The sequence below is a fragment of the Salvelinus fontinalis genome, chromosome 3 (assembly GCF_029448725.1).
Source record: "Salvelinus fontinalis isolate EN_2023a chromosome 3, ASM2944872v1, whole genome shotgun sequence".
Taxonomy (NCBI): domain Eukaryota; kingdom Metazoa; phylum Chordata; class Actinopteri; order Salmoniformes; family Salmonidae; genus Salvelinus; species Salvelinus fontinalis.
The window spans coordinates 13,025,955-13,052,971 of NC_074667.1; the positions used below are offsets into that span (position 1 = coordinate 13,025,955).

Consider the following 27,017-nt stretch of genomic DNA (forward strand, 5'->3'; position numbering starts at 1 on the left):
AACTGCCGGTGAGTTATTGTATGTCTTTTTAAATGACGCTCTTGCTGATGAGTTTGTACACCAACACAGGCCCAAATAAATCTACGTATTCCTCCTCTAAATTCCACTTTGAAGCAGATCATTTTTTGGTACCAGGAGGACAAAACAGCAGCACTGCACCTAAAAGCAGCCACAGTCAAATTAAGGAGTGTCGCTTTAACTGTTGGACCATAACTTGTCTCTTTGAATGGTTAATCTTAGAAATTACGGATCGACACGAGAGCCTCTGGCCTAGACCTTGATAGATGAAATGGCCGCCTACTGCCTTTCACTATGAGAGTGTAGGCAGATCGGCATCACGTCCGAGGCTTCCTTTAAGATCCCTCACTCAGTGGCCAGGATACATTTTTATTTAACAATATGAACGGAACCAGCAGAGCCTGTATCGACCTCAGCAGTCGTCTCTAGACATTTCTAAGAGCAGTCTCTCCTGAAATTGTGGTTGAGGAATGTCATTACAACCACGACCTCTCTGTGTGTGTGTGTGGTGGGGGGGGGGGGGGGGGGGGGGGGCTAGGAGGTGTCATTATGTGTTGGTGTGTGTGCGTCCAAATTACATCCTCAAACTGTCCTCCTTTCAAAACATAAATCAGTTTGTGCATTTGCAGCCTCCATAACAGGGACAGAGTTTTTTTTCTATTTTGTTTCGCCAGCAGACGGCAAGAATTGGGCCTGAATAGATTTTCAATTTTGCGCTTGAGTTACCAACCCAAGGCTGTGGAATCTGCACTCTGGTGACTTGATCCTTCTGTTCTGAGGAAAGCACACCTCGTGTGGTGCTAACCATGATGCTAAATTGACCATTTAATCATAACTTTCTGTCTGTGTCCTAAATGGCACCATATTCCCTATATAGTGTGCTACTTTTGACCATGGCCCATAAGGCGCTGGTCAAAAGTAGCGCACTACACATGGAAAAGGGTGCCATTTGTGACACACCTCTCTCTCAGAAGCTCCTCAAACTTCGTTAAACCTGGGTTAGGATAGAGGATCAAAACCTTCCATTGTCAACACAAAATGGGTGATGTCACAGGGCTTTGGCCTGATTGGTGTGTAAAGTCTATTTCTTGTTTGTCTCCGCTCCCGTAGGTTGCCGTGAAGATAATAGACAAAACGCAGTTGAACCCCACTAGTCTACAGAAGGTAAGGCCTCACATTCAAACAACTCTTTCTCTCTCTCCCTTTTTCTGTTCTCTTCCTCCCCTCTCTTGCTCTCTCTGTTAAACACAGTCTATGATGGGTGAGCACAGAGATCAGATGATGATATCAATACAACCTCCCTTTTGAGTTTTGCGTCAGACACCGGATGACATTGTGAATGAGAGACCAGAGCCACACAGGGGCCATGTTCGTGAACTTTTGCTGAGACCATTGGTTTAAACCATTGGTCTTAAATGGCTAGCTGCTAGCTTTTTTCATAGGCCAACCTGGCAAAATTAGCCACAGTGCTGGGGCCGACTAGCTGAGCAGAAAATTATATCCGGTAACTAAGTCCTTATCAGCCAATTAAAATTGGCGACGTAGCTGGACCTGATCCCAACACTTTTCCACTAAAGCATCCTCACCAGAAATCCACTGCACGTTCTGATAATCAAATGAACTACGTCACGTGCAAATATGTGTCTTGACAATTAACTCAGTCAATGGTGCCTAGTTCCATTTACGCTGTAATTTTGGATCCCCCCATGGGGTGATAATTTTTCTTTTGAAATGTAGAATAACATTCATTGAGGTATTGTGTTGAGAGAAAAAAAGAATCTGTCATCACCATGCAAAATTAAGATTTGGAATGAATTCCATAAGGAATTTTCAGCCTTGTTCACAAACACATTGCTAGGACCTAATAATCATATTGCATGGATGTGTATACCTACATGTAGGCCTACATCATTTTATATGCATTGTTATAATTATCTCCTTCGTCACGTATACACATATTTGACTTGAGGACCAGCAGTGGAGTGGTAATTCCTTAAATAAATAAAAAACACTTGCTCCGTAAAGTGATTTGAACTCTCAGCCATTGAACTTTGAGCCAACTGTCTTAGTGGACTATGCCACCAAATAGTCATAATGGTCAGGAGAAAATACAATCGTTGACAAGATCTCCAACATCTTCGATCTTTTTATGAAGGACGTAGATACGAATATAAATGTATAATCCTCTTAAAAAAAGAAATAAGAACAATCTTGTGAAAGTACAATATTTCGTATATATGCGGAAGTGTGCCTTACTGCCTTTTGAATTTTGTGTAACATCAGTACAGTAGCCTTGTCAAGGAAGCATCATTCAAAAAGTGTGCATAACATTAGGAACACCTGCTTTCCATGTCACGGACCAGGTGAAAGCTATGATCCCTTATTGCTGTCACATGTTAAATCCACTTCATTCAGTGTAGATGAAGGGGAGAAGCTTGGTTAAAGAAGGAATTTTAAGCCTTGAGACATGGATAGTGTATGTGTGCCAGTAACCACGTTTCCATCCAACCATTTCACGTGGAGGAATTACCGGTTTGAGTGTGTCAAGATCTGCAACGCTTCTGGGTTTTTCACTCAACAGTTTCCCGTGTGTATCAAGAATGGTTCGCCACCCAAAGGACATCCAGCCAACTTGGCGCAACTGTGGGAAGCATTGGAGTCAACATGGGCCAGCATCCCTGTGGAACGCTTTTGACACCTTGTAGAGTCCATGCCCTGACGAATTGAGGCTGTTTTGAAGGAAAAGGGGGTGCAACTCAATATTAGGAAGGTGTTCCTAATGTTTTGTACACTGTATTAGCACACTCTACTTACCAAGAGCATTGGTAACAAACAAAAACCAAGCAGTTGTCATGCATGACTGTTAGTCGCTTTGGATAAAAGCATCAGATAAATGGCATATATTGGATAGTTTAATTATCTCCCTCTAGTGGCCAAGTTGACCTGTTTAACAAATGTAATTGGATAGTGTCTCTACCATTTTAAGGTCTCTGATAGGTCAAATCAAATGTATTTATATAGCCCTTCTTACATCAGCTGATATCTCAAAGTGCTATACAGAAACCCAGCCTAAAACCCCAAACAGCAAGCAATGCAGGTGTAGAAGCACGGTGGCTAGGAAAAACTCCCTAGAAAGGCCAAAGCCTAGGAAGAAACCTAGAGAGGAACCAGGCTATGAGGGGTGGCCAGTCCTCTTCTGGCTGTGCCAGAATAGGTTGATATGTTTTTTTCTTTATTACCAGATGTAGTTATCTGCTCAGCTGGCCATCCCCAGAATCGTGGCTAATTTTGCCAGGTTGGCCAATGAGAAAAGTTGGTAACTTGCCATTTTTAAAACCGATGGTTTAAATCAATGGTTTTAGCAAAAGTTCACCAGTATGCACCCCCAGGATTAGGCGAACCTTCCTCCATTTAGGCTCCAAGCCTTCCATAATAGCCACACAATATGATAAGGATTCTAATTGGATAGTGATGTCACATGGCTTTTGATGCCAACGTGCTGCCAATGGAAATTCAACATCTCAAACCCAGTTTGCTAAAATATGTTGAACAGTGAATGCTTATTACCTTTGATGCAGCGCTTCCCTTGGTTCGGAGATGTGGTTGGGCCTATGGCTAGGCCTTGTGACGTTAAGAGCAACCTTGTTGTGTCTAGGTCTGATAGGAGGGGCTTAGCTGTAGATAATCTGGGTTTGGTGGAATAGGATTGAGTTGCACCTAGACACTGATCTAAAATCAGTTTAGCCATTTTCACCCCCTAATGATTAAAGGTATGACTGGGGGAGGGTAAGCTGGTCCTCGATCAGTTGTTAAGTGTAACCTCTTGTTAAGGGAAACCTCACTAGATTCCTTCCAGCATAAGTATTTTAAAATGTTGTCCTGTGTTTTGAAACGTAACGCATCTGCGACACCTGCAAGACATTTCTCTTTCCAGTAACTTAGCTGTGACACAACAATGAACCTGAACCAAAATCTTCTGACAGTCCTCCATTTCAAACCCAGAGCTTGTTTGTGAGCTCGATCAGTGGTCTCGGGGGAAGTGTGCTCGGTTCACTGGAAATATGACCCTGAGCCGGGAGACAGAAGCATACCAGGTCTCCTCTTTTTACATTGAAATCCAAACACCAAAAATCCCCTAGATACAACTTTAGCAGGCTATGTCATCTGGTGCGGCCTGGGGAATGAAACGTTGGTCATTACAATACCATTATTATAGGTTTACATGCAGAGGGCTCCTAGCAACGCACACAAAGAAACCCAAGAATTTCTGGGATTGCTGAACTGTAATTTCATAAACTAGCGATTTACCGATTTAGCGAGTAAGTCATACATTTATCTAAAATGTACAATGGTTTTGTTGGGGAAAACGACCAAGGGACATGTTATTATCTTAGTGTTTTGGGGATGGGTTATAACCGTTTAATGTATGAAGAGAACTGTGGCATGACGGTTGTATAAAATCAATATGTGGGCCTATTTTGTGCCTCAAAAATATGCTATGTGTAACTAGCTGGTCTTGTGAGGTCAAGTCACCATTGCATTTTCAGCTTTTAAACTAATTTCTGCATATCTATATACTGTGGTATATTAAAGGTCCAATGTGTTTTCATCTTAATATCAAATCAAGAGTATTTTCTGATTTCGTTATCAACAAATGTGGCAAAATCAACAAAATCAAGTGTATTGTTTTGATTGTCTTGTGTCAGGTGAATTGTTGTGTCCTCAACTTTGGTCTAATAATTTCCCCAAACTGTTCACTTTCAATTGCTACCATGGTTAGGCATATGCTTTTCATATTTCTTCTGTAAGAAACATTTCAATTTATTCCTATCCGTATAGGCCCATTCCCACGAGTGTCAAGGGTTAAGATGGCGTGTCGCCTTGTTAGCGTCCAAAAGCGGAAGTTGTATCGCAGGCTTTTGGTTGGTTCTCGACCACGCAGAGGGTGCTCGCGGTTCAGCTCGGTAATGAGTCACGCTAGAGTCGCTAGCTCGCTTTCGCTCATACTCTCACACCACGAGCAGTTCTGGTGGTGGATGTCATTCAGAACACCCTGCATCGGCCTGTCTAGGATGGGTGGATGGGTGAATGAAGTGAAGGATGATCTTAACAGATAGACGGACAAACAGAGTTACAGACAGAAACATTGTGATCGTTTAGGTACAGTTTTCCTGTAGTACATGAAACAGGACGTAGGCCGGCTTGTGACTTCTTCATAGGAGGCCGAATCTGTCGATAATGGCCCGAGACACTTATAATGCGAGGGCCATCCACGCTATCGTATTCCAGCTGATCAATAGCTCGCATTAGGCCCCATTTGCTCTGTGAGGGTCAGTGATTTCTGAACTAACCACATCCTCCCCCAGCCATGGGTGCTTTGTCCTTCAACACAAAGGGTGCACGTCAGTAGTCTTAGAAGGCCTCCTCCCCTCTTCTTCCATCTGTGCATACCTGAAATAAAGTTGAATATAGTTTAGAGACCACTCCTCGTTTTTATTTCCAAGTGAAAGCAAATTCCTAAAAGGCATTTGACATATTGCTGTCACTTTATCCCGTGTTTTCAGAACTGTGCAGATGACGAGAGGAAGCCGCATTGGACTATCGAGACGCACGCGCCATGAGTTCTAGCATGATAAAAACACAGTGTGGGATTTGTCAAAGCTCCGCAAGCCTTTTACCCTGCTAGTATTCTGCTACATTATTTTTTCCCCCGGTGTGGTCGGAAAAGCTCAAAATGGCCCAACATCTGCCCGTCAATTACTTGACCATGCTGCAAAGTACCTCCAAGGGAAGGAATTTTCAGGGCCTGTTTTCTGATTAATCATTTCGAGACTGCTTTGACTCCCCACAAGACACATCTCTGTTGGCTCGCTGGTGGAGCAGTAGACTTGACCAGGGCATTTTGATTTGTGCAGCCCATAGTCCATACTCATAAATTATCCATCTAAAATCTTGAGTGGAATTTGGCCTGCATTGAATAGATCAGTGGTTCCCAAACTGTGGGGTGCAGCCCTTACGGGGCACGAGAGGTCAGCAGGGGGGGGGGGGGGGGGGGGGGGTGGGTTCAACTTACTCTTGAAAGTAATGGTAGAATGCACAAGGGAAAATTTCAAAATTGGGTAGTGCATCATCAGTTCCTCTTGCTATGTCAGTCATTGCATACCTTAGAGCTTTTTATAACTTGTCACATGTCTAGATCAACTTGTCAGGTAATGTTTTTTAGCCCATAGATTTTGTGGTAATGTTTGAGTCACTCAAATATCACATGAAAACAAATTAGACATGGCAAAATGTATAGAATTGCAAGAAATAACCTTTAAACCTGCAACAATTTATCTTTGCCAACAAGAGGGGCGTAAACAGTTTGTCATGAACAGTGCTTGTGCCCATAGAAATAGATGTGGCGGGATGTTCCCCAATGCTGGAAGGGGGGCCTGAGTGAAACATTTGGGGAGCCCCTGTAATTGAAACTTGCTTGGTAGGCTATGTATTGTTAAGAGAATGTCCAAATTGTTTGTGTTGACCTCCGAGTATCAAGTATATGTTATTTTATTTGGGGATTTAATTTGTCTGCTATTGCCTGTGTTTTTCTCTCGTCTATCAGTGAATTTCATACAAATAAAAATAGTGAAGTTAGTTATTCTTTTTAGATTAAATATATTTACATTAGGACTGTGAAATTATTATAATAATGAATAAAGTTAATAGGATTAGTTAATCGTGATTAAATTTGGCCTTAAAGAACAATTTTTCCATTTAAAAAGCATTGCATTGAGTTACAGGCAAACTCTGCTTTGATTTGTAAGGTATGGAAACACAATTATCTACATCAGAATGTTTTAATAGCATTTTCAACATAAACACAAAAGTCACTAACATAGCTTTAACCTCTCTAGGGTATGTGGGACGGTAGTGTCCCACCCCTTCAACATCCAGTGAAACTGCAAGGCGCCAAACTCAAAACAACATAAATCCCATAATTTAAATTCCTCAAGCATACGAGTATTTTACACCATTTTAAAGCTACAATTGTTGTAAATCCAGCCAAAGTGTCCAATTTCAAAAAGGTTTTACGACGAAAGCACACCAAACGATTATGTTAGGTATGAGCCAAGTCACAGAAAAAGACAGCCATTTTTCCAGCTAAAGAGAGCATTAACAAAAAGCAGAAATAGAGATAAAATGAATCACTAACCTTTGATAATCTTCATCAGATGACACTCATAGGACTTCATGTTACACAATACATGTATTTTTTGTTCGGTAAAGTTCATATTTATATCCAAAAATCTGAGTTTAGGCAAGACGCTACTGTATCACTTGGCAAAAAGCCTGAGAAAATGCAGAGCCCCAAATGAAAATTATTTACTATGAAAATTACTATAAAATCAAACTTTCATTAAATCACACATGAAAGATACCAAATTAAAGCTACACTCGTTGTGAATCCAGCCAACATGTCAGAATTCAAATAGACTTTTCAGCGAAAGCATACAATGCTATTATCTGAGCATAGCACCATAGTAAACAAAAGAGAGAAAACATTTCAACCCAGCAGGCGCGACACAAAACGCAGAAATATAAATATAATTCATGCCTTACCTTTGACGAGCTTCTGTTGTTGGCACTCCAATATGTCCCATAAACATCACAAATGATCCTTTTGTTCGATATATATCCAAAATGTCCATTTATTTGGCACGTTTGATCCAGAAAAACACCGGTTCCAACTTGCTCAAACATGAAGACAAAATATATCAAAGGTTACCTGTAAACTTTGCCCAAAAAATTCTAACTACTTTTGTAATATAACTTTAGGTATTTTTTAACATTAATAATCGATAAAATTGAAGACGGGATGATCTGTGTTCAATACAGGACTAAAACGAAATGTTGCATGCCTTCTGTTTGATTGAAGCGCATGTACAGGACACCTGGAGTGCCTCGACTTCAAGATGGCCGTATTTCTTCATTACACAAAGGAATAACCTCAACCTATTTCTCATGACTGTTGACATCTAGTGGAAGCCGTAGGAACTGCAAACAATTTGCTTAGAAATCTGGTTTCCCAATGAAAACTCATTGAAAAGACAATGACCTCAAAAAAAAAAAAACATTCTGAATGGTTTGTCGTCGGGGTTTTGCCTGCTAAATAAGTTATGTAATACTCACAGACATGATTCAAACAGTTTTAGAAACTTCTGAGTGTTTTCTTTCCAAATCTACTAATAATATGCATATCTTATCTCCTGGGGATGAGTAACTGGCAGTTGAATTTGGGTATGCTTTTCATCCAAATGTGAAAATGCTGCAGAGAATGAATCGAGTTCTGAAAGCATAAGCTACAGCAAGCTAGCACTGCAGTGCATATAGTGTGGTTCATGGTTGACTCAAACAGAGAGAAATACAATAGTTGAACAATTATCAATAAATACATCTCTCTTTTTATTAAGGAGAAGCAGCAGCAAGGAGGGAGAGAATTAGCATTTGTTTCTAGGTTTACCTTTTACTTAGCTAATGCAGCTAATTTAGCCTACTCAATAGCCTGACTCAGAGGAATGCTATGTATGTTAGCTAGCTGGCTAAGGCTATCCAACACTGCAACTCTTCCAAGTCAAGGTAAGCTTTCGGTTGTTAATTTATTGCCACCGGGGCCCACCAGTGTAACTGCTAATCTGCTTGCTGTACACTAACGTTACCGCGTGATTGTACACATGGATTAGATTAGTGTTGTCACGATCACAGAATTTGATTTCGATACCCACACAAGGTTTATTATCACGATACTCGATACCATAACGATACTTGATAGCGCGGCAAAAAAATAAGCATATTAGCCAAAGTCACAGAATTCTGCATATTTTGCGTATCACAAAGTACTAGGGTAGTGAATTAATGTTTGCTTTAGCTGTAAGTTAGCAAGTAAAGTTAGACTACAAAGCTGGAAGCTACTGGTATCTTCTTGCATTGTAAAGTGTTCTAGCCTTTATGGACATTGTTTTGCGAACAGTAATGACCAGTTTCAACATTCCTAAATGCTGTGTCACATTATTCATGTGTGTTAACTTATTTGCAGCCCAGACTCCCAGTGCAGGCTAAGTGGAGCAGGCACGGTGCGCTCAGGCTATAAGGGGGACATCAACTGCGCTGATAGACAGACTTGATCCGTGAGACATTTAACAGAACCATTTTTGATGTTCCAATATCGGAAAAGTAGTTTCTGTATACCGTACAGCACGCGTTAGTTCTGGTTTGTTGATTTAATGGTATAACGTTACAATGGTGATAACGATGTAGGCTGTGTAGCGATTTATGGTATGAAAGTTTGGCTTTTGAGAGGGTTTTGAATCTGGTCACAATTGGATGTGTTGTGCACTGAAGTCCACAAGCGAAGGAAAAAGGTGAAAGGAGGAGAACATGTAGATGCGAGAAAGAATTGTACAATGAGTAAAGGGATGATGCTGTTTGTGGCTGGTATGAATGTGAACTCTATTAATTCTGCCGATTCTGTTGCAAAACGTTTTTTTTAAACGAAAGCAAACGGGTAGGGACCTACCTGAACTTATCCAATCATTTTAGTTACAACTGTTTGGACGAATGATTACCCCAGATCAGCTAGATGCAGATGAGTGTGCAAGGTGGTATTGAATGTGTCACTGTCTGTCACCTTGATTACCCCGATTTTGTATCTTGACCTGTGCACTTACTTTATAAACTTTTTAATTTGTTGGCTAGGTTGTAGCAAACTCATGGATAAAGGGCAAATTCGAGTATCATGTAGTAGCCTAAACCTAAACTTTACATTGAGCTGGGTGAATGGAATATGAGTTAGTCATCCAATATGTTGTAGTAGAAATATGGCCATGCTCATAAAAAAAAAAAAGAATGTGCTCCCTAATCTTAAACGGCACCGACCGCCACGGTCATATCAGGTCGGTTATGATATAGTTCCCATAGTTGGAACGCACCAGTCACATGAAGGCTAATGCAAATTCAGGGGTCAGAACCTGGTAATATCAGGATGTAGGATGGGCAATAAACCAAACAATTTCAATTACTAATTTCTCTGAAGAAAAATTCACCAAATTCACTGAGAATACATTACAATACTCCGAGCCGCAACTCCATATTACTAGTCAGACATGGAGAACTGATGCTGTATACTCGTTATATGGGTGGGATTGGCGTGGGGTCTGTGGACGGTTTTTGACTATTTCTTTGGATTCCTCATGTCTTACTCATTGTTAGGAAAAAGTTTGGTACAAATCGGATGTTAGGTATTCTATTTATATGAATCCTGTAAAATAAAAGGGCCAATAAGGGTGCAATCAATTAGCTTAATTTCTCAGATCAAATTTATATTTCAACAAAATAATGTTTGCAGGAATGCTAATCTTATCTGTTTCTAACTGGGGTCCCGAGTGTCGCAGCGGTCTTAAGGCACTGCATCTCAGTGCAAGAGGCGTCACTACAGTCCCTGGTTCGAATCCAGGCTGTATCACATCCAGCCATGATTGGGAGTCACATAGGGCGGGGCACAATTGGCCCACCGTCGTCCAGGTTTGGCCGGGGTAGGCCGTCATTGTAAATAAGAATTTGTTCTTAACTGACTTGCCTGGTGAAATAAAATAACTACAGAAATGATTTCAGAGCAATCTGAGATGGTGGGTGTCATGGCTTGCTGATATGACATGGATATGACATGACATGGCCCATAGATGTAGGAAGAGGGCTCATCTTTGTACCTTTGCCATAATGCAAAAGAGGGCTCATCTGTGTCAATGGTTGTAACTTCTGGAAGCAATTAACAAGCCTAGCTTAACGGACATTTTTCACCGTGTGCGTCATTGTCACGTGTGTGTGTGTGGTTTGTTTTAAAATGTGCAGCCCGGCTGCTGCACTGAACAGAGTTTTTAATGATGTGGGGTAAATCAGAGTGCGTGTGTGTGTGTGTATGAGCGCCTGAGAAAGCGGTTCAGCGGGAACCAAGAGCGAGTCGGAAAGATGGACCCACAGACACATATATCCAGAACACTGTCAACGAATTCCACCCTCGCCGGAAGTTGTACACTTGTCAAAGTCAGCTCGGAATGTTGTTGTGGCATCGTGGTGGATTGCTAAAAATATCCCCTAGATTTCGCCATGTCTGTTGCTCAGCTCAATGCACAGGAATGCATTACAAATTGCATATTAAGAGTGAGGAGAAAGGAGCATCCTTAAGGAACTCTGAATAGAATTTGTTGGGTAGTCAAATGGGTGTGTTTTGTGAGGAGCCTATTGAAAAAATTATAACAGAATGAAGTCAGGGTAGTGTTAATTTCAAATGAGAAAATGTACATATTTCTAATTTGATGGTGCTTAATAACATGGTAGCAGTCCACAACTCCGTAGTCAGCGACAGACTAACTACAGTTGAATTACCCAAATAGTTCTCTGGTTGTTCAGTGGATACTATTCGACGTTACTTGTCGTTTACGTCCTCCAATTTGATTTGGTACAGAAACGGACTGGCAATTGAGCATGGGTTGGTCCATCTGTAGCCCAGTGGGCGGGTTTTGCGCAGAATGGTCATTAATTGTCTGACAATGGGGGGCCTCGAGGGAGAAAAACTGTCTGGTGTGTTAGAAATGCCCATGCCACTTTCTGGTCCCAGTGGTTACGTCGACTATTTCCTAAGCATAACTGTAGTAGTATAAGGCCGCCGTAATGTAAAACATCTCCCATTCCATACATTCCTACCCATTATTAATTAGTAAGGCTGCTTCATTTGTCTTAGTTTGTTTCCTCTCAGTTTAAGGTTGATTTGCTGTATCATTTGCTTTAATTGGCTTGTCCATCTTCAATTGGTGTACTCAAGCGTGTTCCATGATAATACATCAGTCTGAGCTATAAGGCCACTTCTACTCTGCGGTTACCATGGTAGTACTTGAACAGCTAGCTGTATATCATTCTCATATAAAGCCTTTCATTCTAAAACTACTGTAACTGTACTACGAAAAGGCAAGAGGCCTTTTTTGCCTTTTTGGTAGGCCGTGATTGTAAATAAGAATTTGTTCTTCACTGACTTGCCTAGTTAAAGATCAAAATAAACTCGAATCATCATCATCTGATCTGCTGGGGTCGACGGGATGAAAAGTCTGTCTTCCAGAGCTTCCTGTCATCCATTGCAGACGCAGTCTCCTCCTCCAGTCGGGTGTCGCTCCTTAGCTGGATAATGATGTTAGTTGGACTACTATGAGTACTAATAATACAAAACTAGTAAACACTGCATGTTCCCTGGGCTGGTACCCATCTGGCCTATCTGCCGTGTCAGGCCTGGACTCTGTCAGGGACTCTGTCAGGCCTGACATTTTGGAGCGCGACAGTGCTCGTGAGGAGAACAAAGGGACAGGACAGAATCCAAATGTGATCAATTGATCTGTCACTCTGTATTGTTGGGGGAGATTTTTGTTGGGGCCGGTGGTGATGGGTGTGGCGAGAAAGAGCCCCCACCCCTCTCCTGCTTCGTGCTGCTCCATCATTTAGCCTTTTGCCTTTCTCTCTCTCTCTCCCTCTCTTTCCATCTCTTCTTTAGTTTCGCATCTTGCATTCTAAGCAGGTAGGTGACCTTTCCGCTTCCCGGACTTTTCCACACGTTGTTGTCTGTGCGTGTCTGCGACACTTTCATTGTAGCGTTTACTCTTTTATGTATGTTGTCTTCACGTGTATCACACAGGTTTGTGTGGGCGCGTGTATATGTTCGCCATGTTTTTGAAGTTCGTACACTTTTCACTGTGAAAGCACTGTGCACGTCACTTTGTGGATGTCCTCACTATTTCCCATGTGGCTGATTCCCCCCCACCCCTCCCACCCCACCCACCCACCCATTTGTACTGCTTCTTCTGTGATACTGTTTCATTATCTTTTTCAACACCATTTAAAAACAGCTTGTGTGTTCCCGGAAATCTGGAGTAGCCAGCGTAATGGGAAAAAGTAGCTGTATTTGATATCGCTAAATGTATTTTCGAAAGGGGGAGAATGGGAAATGTGTTTGTATAATGTGACCAAAATGGCAGGTGTTCTTACTATGTGTGTAAATTACTAATTGTAATTTAGTTTTGTGCACATATTACTTCATTAAATAGATACGTGTGTTATTAAAGGCCATGTGGGCTGGGCACCAATAGGTGTATGATACTGGAATAGAAGGAGCAAGCTAGGGGGCGCGGTGGCATGCCCCACCACAAAACTCTTGCCCTACAAAATCAAATTTGGTGGCGACTTTAACACCCCAGTAACATAAGGTGTTAGTGGTCAGCTATTTGGCTGGCAGCTGACACTTATGGAACACACTGGTCTAAGCTTTGTCTGGACAACATGCCAGTCATAGTGCAGTAGCACTGCTTGTCCTATAAACAGTAGTCACCAACCGGTCGATCGACTTGTCGATCTCCAAGGCATTTCTAGTCGATCGCCAAACATTTTTGTAAAAAAACAACGATAAAGCCTTGTTTTCCTATTTTTTTTAAAATTGTATTAGTCTCGGCTGGTGGTGGTAGGTGCTGCCAATTCAGCTGCCCTGCGCGCCGGGTAGGCAAACCGTTGCCATTTCATGTGTCTGAAGGTACAAACTCTGCCTTCCCGGTGGGCCTGGAGAGGAAATCAAGTGCACTATGCCTTCGCTGGCCAATCAGATTGCTCAGATGACCGAGTCTGCAGGCATAAAAGAAAGCTACGGCAAAATTGATACTGTGAGATTTTAAAACCATGACTAGAGAGAGACTGTCAACGATTACAGCAAAGAGCTGCTGTTTTTATGAGTTCATGTTTAAGTTCTTACTCGGCAATGTCAACACTTTGTATTCAACACTTTTTTTATAACCCATAAAATGCGCGTTCTTCCTATTTCCACTGAGCGCTACAACAAGCAGTGCAGCAGTAATGAATGAGTAGGGAAATGTATCTATAGGTTTGCGTTGTTGTTATTATTAGCGGCTTGAGTCTTTTAATATCAAGGAATATTTCACTTTCTCTGTTCATAGGAGTAACAACATGAATTTGTGCAGGAGGCAGAAATAATGCGGTGCGACTCGAGTTTCGCCATCAGCTGGAAGACGGTGTCCCTTTTTGGTCAGTGTCAGTGGAGGAAAGGGCGAGCGGCCGGATGTTGAGAGACGGACACTCAGTCTGCTGCTCTCTCCCTCTGCTGAGACTGACCATCAGATGCAGGCACCATCAGCCCAGTAAAATAAAAAGCGTATTATTTAAACGTATGCTCACTCAGCTGTGCCTCACAAGTAATACAACAACGTATCTATTACCGGTGTGATCATATAGCCTTACTCAAATTTTGAAATATAATTTAAAAAAATGTTCCGAACAATATATTGGCAGGTAAATTCAAGCAAAGCCAGTATGCTGTGATAATGTATTAGGCCTATAGCTTACTGCACAAACCTCATTGCTATAGCACTGTTTTTAATTGGTTAATGTTGCATAGGCTTACATTTTTTAAGTCATGCTAATAAAAAATCAGAGCGGTAGATCTCTGCATGCATTTTGGCTCAGTGATCTTGACTCAGAAAAGGTTGGTGACCACTGTCCTATAAGGGTCTTTTTTTTCTTTTCTTTTTAGAGTGTAATTCCACTCCCATTTGTATTTTTTCATGCTTTATTACAGATAGTTTAGAAACAGAGGGAGAGATAATGGGAGGAGGAGACATAGCAGGAATAGAATATGCAGGAATTGAATCTAGTCTCTGGTGGGAAGGCACATGTGGTTAAAGGAGCAATATGCAGAAATCGCTCCACCATTACCTGGTTCCAAAAATTCTTAATTTCACTCTAATTTCAGTTTGTGACAAAACAAGCAGTGTAGAGAATAATTGTACCATCTAAATCGCTGTGAAATATATTTCCCATAACCGAAAATATTGTATTTTGAGCTGGAGTAAAAAATAAAGTAAGACGCAAAAACTAAACGTTAAAAAGGGAAGCATAGAAATTGCTCAGATAGAACCCGCTTCTTAGACTTGCTTTCAATGAGTGACAGACCTATAACTCACATTTCTATGTGAATTTGGTCAGGTCGCCTAAAAAGTTACACATTGCAGCTTTCATTTAGGTTAATTAGATTGGTTTAAAGTAGGCTCTTGGTTTGTCCTAACACAGGTACAAGCACAGTGGGCATGAAACCAGATTTTTGAGGGTTGGTAGTACCGACCAAGGCAGTACTAACCAAAAATTTACTGATAATAAAACACAGTTTTAATTTCCCGTTTTGAGAACGCTTTCATGCAGTGGTGCCTGCTGAACGCAACCCAGCTCTCTGCAGTGGATAAGACTAGACTCCTGTGCTACTTGCGTCATGGGAGGCAGGCGAGGCTGGCCCACGTGTCTGTCACTCCGCATCAGCCAGTCAGGCATCAAGAGGCCACCCTAAGGGGGGCCCTTGGACACAAAGGGTCATGGGAGTAGAGGACTAGATAAACAGGGGATGGCTGTGTGGTTTCTCTGTAGTTCATTGAGAAATGTATGTGTGATTGCATGCTTGTGTGAAAGGGCTGACGTTGCTGTGATGTATGGGGAACTCTCTCTAGGTACTCTTAAGAGCAAGACGCATATGTCGTCCGAGACAGTGAATGACACACATCATTAATAAAAACCAAAGATAATGCTCAAATTCGGTGTGTGCTTTTTAGTCTGCCCCTCTCCTCATATTTTTCTATGTGCATTTCAAAGAGGGTGGTTTGTGAGTGGTAGACTGGTTTGAGTGTACTGGGCAGAAATACCCCAATGCTCAAATACGCATGCATGGAGTTTACATATTGAATGTACACATTCACACGGTTAAAAATACACACAATACATTACTCACAGATGCTCGTTGCTCCCACCCAGCCTCGCTTTTCAAGGAGCCTATCACGAGCCGCGATGTCATGAATATGATTCGAGTTGAATCCCGTGGCTACAAGGCTCTCCCGTATCCAAGTGCGGCGCTTATTTATAGCCCTTGATCTAAAAATACAACCACTGTTCCTGCCCATTACAGCTTCACGCTTCTGCACACTGACGCCTCATTCTAATAGTGCACCTGTGTACAGTGTTTTCCCTGATGTAGGGTTAAGTTGACCCTAGATGCTGATCTTGGGTCAGTATTGCATTAACCCCGGTAATGATTCATTTTAAGGTTAGGATTGGAGGAGGGGAAGCTGTTCCTAGATCTGTACCTAGAGTCATCTTTACCCCAAAACATTTTCCTCATAGAAATGAGTGAAGATGAAGCACCTTCTATCAGGGCTGTGTGATTATGGCCTAAAAATTGTATCTCGATTATTACAGACTCATGGGCAATTCACGATATACAGTACATCTCGGTATTAATGTTTTTGCTAAATAAGCTTTGTTGTACAATAAAGGTAAAATACACTGCATTTCAAACAGTCAGCAATAATCTAATGAATTCAGGGCTTGTGAAATTATACCTGGGCAAAATATATGCCTTCCACAACCATAAGACCTACTAATGTAATTATTTTATCAAAATCATTTTAACCTGCTTTTTTGCAATCACTGATCTGGCTTTTAAGTCTGTCCAATGAAAATCCCCTTTTTGTTACAAATTTAACCAGAACCATGCATAATGCACATTCACTAATAATTACCAACTCCTTGTAGCGGGCCTTATAGAAAACACAGGTCTCGTATAAACAATCTCACAAGCAGAAGTTCACGTGCTAGTTGGTAGCCAGCTAATCTTTTATATTTAAAGTATAGCCAACTTGGTTCTATTTGCTAGGTAACAAGGCAGAACAGTTGAATTGTTATGACCACACCTGTCTGTCTCCCAACTGTTTGAACAGCTTGCTAGCCTGTCCACTGTTCAGATGTTGAAATCAAGTGGCCTACCTTCATTCTCAGAATGAGAACAAGTTGCCAATTCCTTAGATAATAGTTTTTTTTTATGCTCATTTTATAAAACGTAGACTAGACGGCTAGTATAACAGTGTGTGACAAAAGCTGCTAGCGGTAAGTGGTACCACAATCCCGCGAGTGACAAACCTAGCATTCAGAATCAATGTTCAATGATACTCCTGTTTGAGTAGGTTTTGCTCTACGCTTCTTGAGGAGTTGAGACATACAAATTGTATCGTTAGAAAGGTTTTCTCTATTACAGTAAACTGTCTTATTGTGTTTCGGAGTCCTTGTGACCGGTACTGTTGGACCAAACCTTCAATTGCAAATAGAGAGTTGAAGCTGTTTGCCAGAGAGGAAGAAGTGATCTGTCATCTTTGTTGTTGTGAGTGGCAGGGGGAGTGGCTTGGGGTCTGCGGGCGAGTGGGAAGGTGCACAATACACACCGCACAGAAGGAGCGAAGGAGACGAGACCGAAAAGACAAACGCTCATAAAAATGAAAAAGCATAATAGGAACTCGATTCTTGCGATACAGGCATTTGAAACATTTGCGCCGAAACAAATAAGAATGAATTCGATATCTATTCATTGTGATAATGACTCATAGGGTCATGGTTTGGTTTTCCCTTTGTTTCAGGGGAGGGGATTCTCTCACCAGACACACTGATAAGATGAGTGTGTAAACCGTATAGCATCAATTGTAGAGCGTTATATTTGCATTTTTTGGGCAATAGCATCACCATACCCCGCAATACTATGTTAATGCATCCAAAAGGCAACATTTAGTACAAGCTTGTCTACTTACTCAGTTGATTTCCATACCTGTTTAATGCATTCTGGTAAGCGTTTGTGTGCATATGCACTGAACAGGAGAACCATTTTTTTCTATGTATGTTTAATGTTCCCCTCACCTTGAAAGACCTTGAGAGGGGATTCCCCGCTGGTTCAGTCAGAGGATGATGGCTGCCTCCCAAGTGGCACCCAATTCCCCATATACTGCACTACTTTGACCAGGGCCCATCGCACTATTTGGGTCCTAGTCAAAAGTAGTGCATTATACAGGCAATACAGGCAATAGGGTGCCATTTGGGACACATATATTAGTGTTGTACGGTATACCGGTACCACGATAATATCACGGAACCAAAACGTCATGATACTTATGATAGCAACATTTTAGAATACTGTAGTACCGTTTCATATGATACTACTAATCTTTTTGGGCCTACTGATCTGAAGAAACCGGTGGCGCCTGTTTATAAAATGTTTATTAATCAGTTACGTTTATAATTTTGGTTACATTTTTTAAGAAACAGCAACTAGTCACTTGTATGCGCCAGCCCAATAATGTCCACTTTACTTTCATGCCAGGGTTTCTGTTAGGCAAATGTGGCGCGGGACATTTGACTGGCATGTACCAGATATTTTAGAGATCTGACGAACCCGTATGCTTTTTGTGCGTAACCTGATTAGGGCTTCCACCCACGGTTCTCAGAATGACCGGAATCACATTTAGGTTATGGTAATTCATATTAACAGAACATGCAAATCGAAGATGCAACGATGTGCAGTCTCTCTTACCGAATTCTGATGTGCACTTTGAAGATGTTCAAATAACTTTCCCTCGGCCAACGAGTAACAAACAGCAAAATCACTTGCCTGTGTCGATCTACTATCCCCTGTAGTAGAACCGTTGACCTATTCTATTGTTCAGCTCGTCGAGAAAGAAATAGCCTGTTCCAAACAGACAGTTGTGGGAAGATGGATCCCAAATTCATACAACCAGTAGGCCTAGGATACATACAGAAAACACAATGCATCTGACGCAACGGATCTGAACGTTTATCTTAAAATGTTGATCAACTATTTCTTCACATTATAAGCGCAGCACTGTGCACAAGGCAGCAGGCTACATGCGAATGTTTCTTCCATGGGGCAATTAGCGGGAAAACACCATTGTCAAAAGGCCACCGCGAGCAGTTTCATGTGACAGAGATTCAAATATCCGTTAGAAATTTAGAACGAGAGGAAATCGATTCAGATTCTTTTGAAGCAAGGTAAGACATGCCTCGTATGTATTAAAACGTTCAGGTTTCAAACAACTGTTTGTTGTTGCTTGTTTTCAAAATGCATGGTCTACTGCCTCCAGCTCATTGCAAAGGGGCGTGTGACGCGCTGATGAGGCCTGCCTGCGATTTGATGCTGCTGCAGCAGCTCTTGCGCTGTCTGACATATTTTCCACTCATAGGATCTGTATCTGTATGTTGTACGCCTGTGATAAATCAGATACATAAGGAATACTGTAGTCTAATTTTAATTCAATTTAATTTCAGTGCCAGTCACATTTTTGGACACACCTACTTGTTTTAAGGGTTTTTCTTTATTTTTACTATTTTCAATATTGTAGAATAATAGTGAAGACATCAAAACTATGAAATTACACATATGGAATCATGTTGTAATGAAGAAAGTGTAAAATATATTTTAGATTCTTCAAAGTAGCCACACTTTGCCTTGATGACAGCTTTGCACACTCTTGGCATTCTCTTAACCAGCTTCATGAGGAATGCTTTTCCAACAGTCTTGAAGGAGTTCCCATATATGTTGAGAAATTGTTGGCTGCTTGTCTTCCGCTCTGCGGTCCAACTCATCCCAAACCATCTCAATTGGGTTAAGGTCAGGTGATTGTGGAGGCCAGGTCATCTGATGCAGCACTCCATCTCTGTCATTGTTCTAATAGCCCTTACACAGCCTGGAGGTGTGTTGGGTCATTCTCCTGTTGAAAAATAAATGATAGTCCCACTAAGCGCAAACCAGATGAAATGGCGAATTGCTGCAGAATGCTGTGGTAGCCATGCTGGTTAAGTGTGCCTTGAATTCTAAATAAATCACTGACAGTGTCACCAGCCGAAGCACCCCCACACCACCACCTCCATGCTTCACGGTGGGAAAACATGTGCGGAGATCATCTGTTCACCTACTCTGCGTCTCACAAAGACATGGCTGTTGGAACCGAAAGGACAGATTTCCACCAGTCCAATATCCATTGCTCGTGTTTCTTGGCCCAAGCATGTATCTTCTTCTTATTGGTGTCCTTTTAATAATTTCTTTGCAGCAATTTGACCATGAAGGCCTGATTCACGCAGTCTCCTCTGAACAGTTGATGTTGAGATGTGTTGGATACTTGAACTCTGTGAAGCATTTATTTGGGCTCCAATCTGAGGTGCAGTTAACTAATGAACTTATCCTCTGCAGCAGAGGTAACTCTGGCGGTCCTCATGAGTGCCAGTTTCATCATAGCGCTTGATGGTTCTTGATATTTTCCGTATTGACTGGCCTTCATGTCTGAAAGTAAGGATGGACTGTCATTTCTCTTTGCTTATTTGAGCTGTTCTTGCCATAATATGGACTTGGTCTTTTACCAAATACGGCTATCTTCTATATATCACCTCTACCTTGTCACAACACAACTGAAGAATTTCCACAAATTAACTTTTAACAAGGCACAACTGTTAATTGAAATGCATTCCAGGTGACTACCTCATGAAGCTGGTAGAGAAAATGCCAAAAGTGTGCAAAGCTGTCATCAGAGTGGCTACTTTGAAAAATCTCAACTATAAAATATATTTTGATTTGTTTACTACATGATTCCATAAGTCTTATTTCATAGTTTTGATGTCTTCATTATTATACTACTAAAATATTGAAAAACCCTTGTGACCAAACTTTTGACAGGTACTGCAAATTAAGCTATAGACAAATAAGCATGACCAGTCATATGTATTTCCACCGACCGGTATTTTCATCAATGAATAAGTTCAAAAGTCTTTTCTCTATGCTTTTTAAAATGGCTGCCTACAATCGCTCAGACTGCTCTATCAAATCATAGACTTAATTATAACATAATAACACACAGAAATACGAGCCTTTGGTCATTAATATGGTCGAATCCGGAAACTATAATTTTGAAAACAAAACGTTTTATCGCATATACCCTGACTGCGTGCAATGAACGCAAGAGAAGTGACACAATTTTAAGAAAGGCATTGATGTTTATGGTTAGGTCCTTGTTGGAGAAACGACAGTCCTTTTTTCGTGAATGCGCACCGCATCGATTATATGCAACGCAGGTTAACTACACATGGTTGATGATATTACTAGTATAACTAGTGATTTTGATTGATTGTTTTTTATAAGATAAGTTTTAATGCTAGCTAGCAACTTACCGTGGCTTCTTACTGCATTCGCGAAACAGGCAGGCTCCTCGTGGAGTGCAATGAGAGGCAGGTGGTTAGAGCATTGGACTAGTTAACTGTAAGGTTGCAAGAATGAATCCCCGAGCTGACAAGGTAAAACATCTGTCGTTCTGCCCCTGAACAAGGCAGTTAACCCGCCGTCATTGAAAATAAGAACATGTTCTTAACTGACTTGCCTAGTTAAATAAAGGTGTATTTTTTTAAATAAAATAAACTCTGCCAAATCGGTGTCCAGAAATACCGATTTCCGATTGTTATGAAAACTTGAAATCTGCCCTAATTATTCTGCCATTCCGATTAATCGGTCGACCTCTTGTGTTAATAATTACATCCCTGGAATAACCAAGAGAACAGGCCAGTCTGATAGGCGTTGCAAGTTTTCTGTCATGCAACGCAGCGGTGCCAGAGAGGGGAAAAAACGGTTTCGCAACGATCATGCTTGCAGCTTTACAGCAAAGAAAATGTCTCGAGCTCAAACGGTTAAAGAAATTGCTCATATTACCGGAGCTATCTTTTTTTTCTTTCTGTGTGATTTCGCACACATTTGATATCATTTCACAAACCATGTCGTGGGCTGTTTTTAAAGTTGGGAGCAGAGTGTATGTGTCACGTTCCTGACCTATTTCTGTTAGTTTGTTATATGTGTTAGTTGGTCAGGACGTGAGGTTGGGTGGGCATTCTATGTTTTCTGTTTCTATGTTGGTTTATGGGTTGCCTGGTATGGCTCTTAATTAGAGGCAGGTGTTTGGTGTTCCTCTAATTAAGAGTCATATTTAGGTAGGTGTTTTCACAGTGTTCGTTGTGGGTGATTGTCTCCTGTGTTTGTGTATGTCGTTACGCCACACGGGACTGGTTTCGGTTTGTTTGTTCAGTGTTTTTTATGTGTAGGCTTTTTTCCCTGTTCGTGCGTTCTCGTGTGTTATGTGAGTCCGTCGTTTAGGTCTGTCTACACCGTTTATTTGTTTTGTTAGTGTATTAGTCGAGTTCGTGTTTTTTTTCTTTAATAAATCATGTCTATAAACTCCGCTGCATTTTGGTTCGATCCCTGAACATTTTGGTTCGATCCCTGGAGGAAAGCCGTTACAGTATGTGAGTGTTTGAGTGTCTTTTGTTAACTGAAGAGTAAAAGTTGAATGCAGCGTTTTCCTCTTACTGCCACAATGAAATGCAGATCATTATCAATGTATATTCCTTCCAGCCAAATCACAGGCAGGCCACTCGGAGGCTCCCGAGTGGAGCTGCGGTCTCTGGCACTGCATCGCAGTGGCATCGCATCGCAGAGGCGTCACTATAGACCCTGGTTCGATCCCAGGCTGTATCACAACCGACCGTGATCGGGAGTCCCATAGGACGGCGCACATTTGGCCCTGTGTCGTTAGGGGAGGGTTTGGCCGGGGTAGGCCGTCATTGTAAATAAGAATTTGTTCTTAACTGACTAGCCTAGGTAAATAAAGGTTAAATAAAAAAATAAAAAATATGAGCAAATTAGCGATTCTATGCAGTGTTCTATTATACAGTGTGATGTTAAATTCAAAATGTGTTGTATTGAGTAGAAGTGTGAATATCGGTGACAGGATTTTCGTGGAACACGTGCATAACATTTAGAGAACATGAACAAGTGTCAGGACGGGGCAAACAGGACGGTAGGCCACTCAGGTTTTTCCCCACCGTGGTATCGTGATACTTGACCTGGTGTCATATTGTTAGTAAAATGCTGCTATCGTGACCACTACAGACAATGTGGGCGGGTGGCAGGTTGAATGGATTTTTTCCGGTGCTGGTCATCGTTTACCATCTGGGAGAGGAGGGAGTGGGGAGGAGAGGACAGACAGCCAACACATGTTACAGCGCCCTGTCACGGAAGCTGCCTAATCATCCGGGTAACGGTGCGCCACAGAGACTGTTGCCGCGCGGATCCCTATTAGCCATTATGGTCTGTCAAACACACACAGTAAGCGCACGCACACTATTAATTCACACACACACACACACACTCAGATACAAAGCCTGGCAGCCATTAGTCTCTGAAGCGGTGACAAATTCGCTGCACACATGAGCAGTCAAAGATGAACATGCTAATATGTTCTACTACACTTCAGCAGGCATGTCAATCATATCGCCAGCTCTCTTTAAAGCAAGTATTCTAGTTACTCCTCTGGAAAATGTGTATGTGGACTTGTTTGATAACATTCAACTATTGTTCTGTTACTGTTGGAATTAAAGGGGCAGTCCAGAGGATCTATAATTAGGTGTTTCACAGCAGCTGCCCAGCAATGGTATAGACTGTCTGGTGTAGTACATGTCTAGAGGTGTGCTGTTTAATCTCATTGAATGGTAATACCCAGAATGCAGCATCCAAGTCTTGAGCCTAGACAGAAGTTTGATTTAAACTCTGTTACAGTATCCTATAGACCACTTGTGTAGTTAGTGATGTACACCCTAAGCCGCACTCGGATCTTTTCTTGAGCAGATGGTCAGGGGGCCTACTTTGCGTGGGAATTCTTTGGAACATATTTCCAAAATTAAATTCACTTGGAGCTGATTTACTGGTGTTTTTTTTGTCTTTATTTTCCAGTAATAATAACTAATTTTAAACTTTTATTTATTTTTTGCTCAGAAAACTTGGGTGGCCAGATAAAATCAATGCAGCTGCATTGTCATCCAAAAAACACTGATGCAACTACTCGATGATCTGAATGTGGCCCTGTTGTGTTGGGCTTTTTTAAACGTCAGTGAAGCTCTTGAACACACAGTACCAACAAATTATCGTTGGGAGATGACAATAATATGCTCCAATCATTCCAGTCAAGATACAAAGTCAACTTGTGTGCAAGAATACAAAGTATTCTCTTATCTCACTTTCAAAACTGATTTTGTTCTTGGTTATTTTGTTTCCTTGATTTCCGTGATGGAAATGACAAACCATCCCTGACAGTGATTTTGATTGCAGAAGATTATGATTGTAGATGACCTGACATTTGTCTTTCTCTCTTCTTTTCACAGCTCTTTCGTGAAGTCAGGATCATGAAGATCTTGAATCACCCCAATATTGGTAAGACCAAACAACACATCTATTCTATCCTAACAATGCAAGGTATTTTCAAAAGCAATGCCAGTGTCAAGCGAGATTGTACATATCCATATTACTCCTAATGCTACCGTATTAACCCTAATACTAACTCTACCATATTACTCCTAATGCTACCGTATTAACCCTAATACTAACTCTACCATCTTACTACATATACTTATAGCAGCACTTAACATGACTTCTTTCAAACCCTCCTATTGTGCAACGTCCAATTCATTTGTATCCATCGCTTTCCATTCTCTGTGACATGGACTGTTTTGAGAACAGCACTATCTATCTATAAAAGAAAAATGGAATATCACCCGAAGACTTGACCTAGGATAAGTACATGTATGCCCTTGATGTTGTATTGTCTTCCTATTCATGTTTTTATGCTACTTCTTGTCCAGAGCAAAACGGTTTACTCTATCAATCGGACTTGCCAGGCTAGATAAAGGATACATCAAATAAAAATAGCCAACTAATAACAAGAAAACTTGATGGAAAGCGAAGCGGCATTCCCGGATGAAACGGCATTCCAGGATGTCGCTGTGCAGTGGCGGATAGGGAAAAGGGAGCCTTATTGGTATGATTTAGTTTTTCGCCCAGATCCCATTCCGGTTGACTTTGAGATGCTCCTTTTCTGCGCCGGTCCATTCCGGCTACCCAGCGGGGGGGTCGGAATTACTCCCATAAAACATAATTTGGACTGACCGCTGGGCGATGGCGTCATTAAGACTCCGGGCCTGGGAATGATTACACAATACACACGCACACACACTTCAAGGCAAGGGCAGAGATTTATCTGAAGGTAACCATTGTCCCTTAAAAACCCCAGACTCGCCTAGTCACTTTTTACAACCTAATTATTCACCAACAGATCAATTTCTTTAAACCATGACTGGCATTTACTGTCCTTCTGTTTTTGATTATGATTCCAATAGTGATGCATCGATATTACATTTTTGGCCAATACTGATATCCGATACTTTCCTTGCCAGAAGAAATATGATACCGATATTTAAATATTAGCGGCCTTTTAAGCATTCTAGTACAGTTAAATAGTTAACACACACACACACATGGACGCAGCGGTCTAAGGCACTGCATCTCAGTGCAAGAGGCTTCACTACAGTCCCTGGTTCATATCTAGGCTGTATCACATCCGGCTGTGACTGGGAGTCCCATAGGGCGATGCACAATTGGCCCAGCGTCGTCCAGGCTGTCATTGTAAATGAGAATTTGTTCTTAACTGACTTGCCTAGTTAAATAAAGGTTACACACACACACTGACAAAAAAATATTTTTTGTTTGGCATTTACATATGTCCCCATTACCAGTAAAACATCATCAAAACCTATTTCTTTCACTTACTTGCTGTGCTGTAAAGTCGTTTCATTCTCAACCAGGATTTCTATGGAACACTGTTTGGGTCTTTGCGTGTAAAAAAAAAAAAGATACACGTCAAATAACACTATTTTGCGTGTCAAATAAGCTTGCTGCCCAATCAGGACCTGAATATGACTGTATGTCACAATAATTTAACGTTCATATTTTTTTTTTTACGTAGTTATTACACATTGATTACACTCACTCATATTTCATATGTCACAACGATTAATCGATATGAATGCTATGATGCTGATAAAGTTGTCTTGCGCACCTACGGTGCTGGTCAATAAAAAAAAATAAAAAAACGCTAGCTAGCTCATGGATGCAAACAGTGTTCTTCCCCAAAAACATAGAGTATTTGACAGGATGTGTGTTCTCCTCATTGGCTATCCTCACTCATCCACTATTTCTCTTCTCTCTCCTTTTCTCTCCAGTTAAATTGTTTGAAGTCATTGAGACTGAGAAGACACTTTATTTGATAATGGAGTACGCCAGTGGTGGTGAGTATGAACAAAACGATGGATGAATAAAAAAGGACTCTGTTCACTATAATGCTTCCCCTCCATGCACAGTATTTTATTGGGCAAGTGATAAAAAATATGTTTTGACCAAAATCATATTTTCCCGGTTCATTAAGCACACATTCTCTTTCTTTTGAGACATTCGTATCTTTTGCGGGCACCTTTAAGACTAACTGTACTAGCACAGTGGTAGACATCTCCCAGGTCTTGGAGAGCCGCATTGTGTGCAGGCTTTTGTTCTACGCCAGCTAAGATGCCAAATTATTATAATTATTCTGGTACAAATTGAATATTCTAATTTAGCCGATGACTTCAATCAGGTGCGTTAGTTGTGCTGGAACAATCTCGCTCTGTGTCCCCATCCAGGTGAGGTATTTGACTACTTAGTTGCACATGGAAGGATGAAGGAAAAGGAGGCTCGGGCCAAGTTTCGCCAGGTGAGTTACTGCTAACACACACACAACTGCAGACTCTCTCTCTCACACACACGGACACTCCTGTACGCTAACACACACTGACACACAGAGTACAGCGACACACGTGTGCGCGCACACACTGCTGAAAACAAAAACCGCTGTGTGAAGAGGTGCAGCAATGTCACCAGCCATATCCTCCGTCATCAATCTCCTGTGGGGAGGGAGGAAAGGAGAGAAGGGGAGAGAAAGTGGGGTGGGGGGACCCCTTCCTTCCCTGACACAGGCACTGCAGGAGACGGGTCCGTGCTCAGAATAAATAGATAAGCTAATGACCTCCTGGGAACAGACAGCACGTGTGTGTGTATGTTCATGTTCTACAGCAAAAGGGAAATGAGCTACCTAGTCAGTAGTTCAACTGAAATGCGTTTTCCTCTTTTAACCCAACCCCTC

The 27,017-nt window shown here is 41.5% G+C and overlaps 1 protein-coding gene across 7 annotated transcripts in view; it reads left to right on the top strand.

The window, feature by feature from the left end:
• The window catches only part of LOC129839215 (serine/threonine-protein kinase MARK1-like), a 70,246-nt gene that overhangs the window by 25,229 nt on the left and 18,000 nt on the right, over positions 1-27,017 (top strand). For 4 of the 7 annotated variants that reach the window (XM_055906524.1, XM_055906541.1, XM_055906550.1 and 1 more), the window contains exons 3-7: positions 1,129-1,182; positions 12,593-12,616; positions 24,172-24,220; positions 26,065-26,130; positions 26,518-26,588. In XM_055906524.1, the coding sequence (XP_055762499.1) occupies positions 1,129-1,182; positions 12,593-12,616; positions 24,172-24,220; positions 26,065-26,130; positions 26,518-26,588 (264 nt within the window). The remainder of the gene's footprint in view (positions 1-1,128; positions 1,183-12,592; positions 12,617-24,171; positions 24,221-26,064; positions 26,131-26,517; positions 26,589-27,017) is intronic. The other 3 variants (XM_055906533.1, XM_055906547.1, XM_055906556.1) reach the window with 1 other exon arrangement.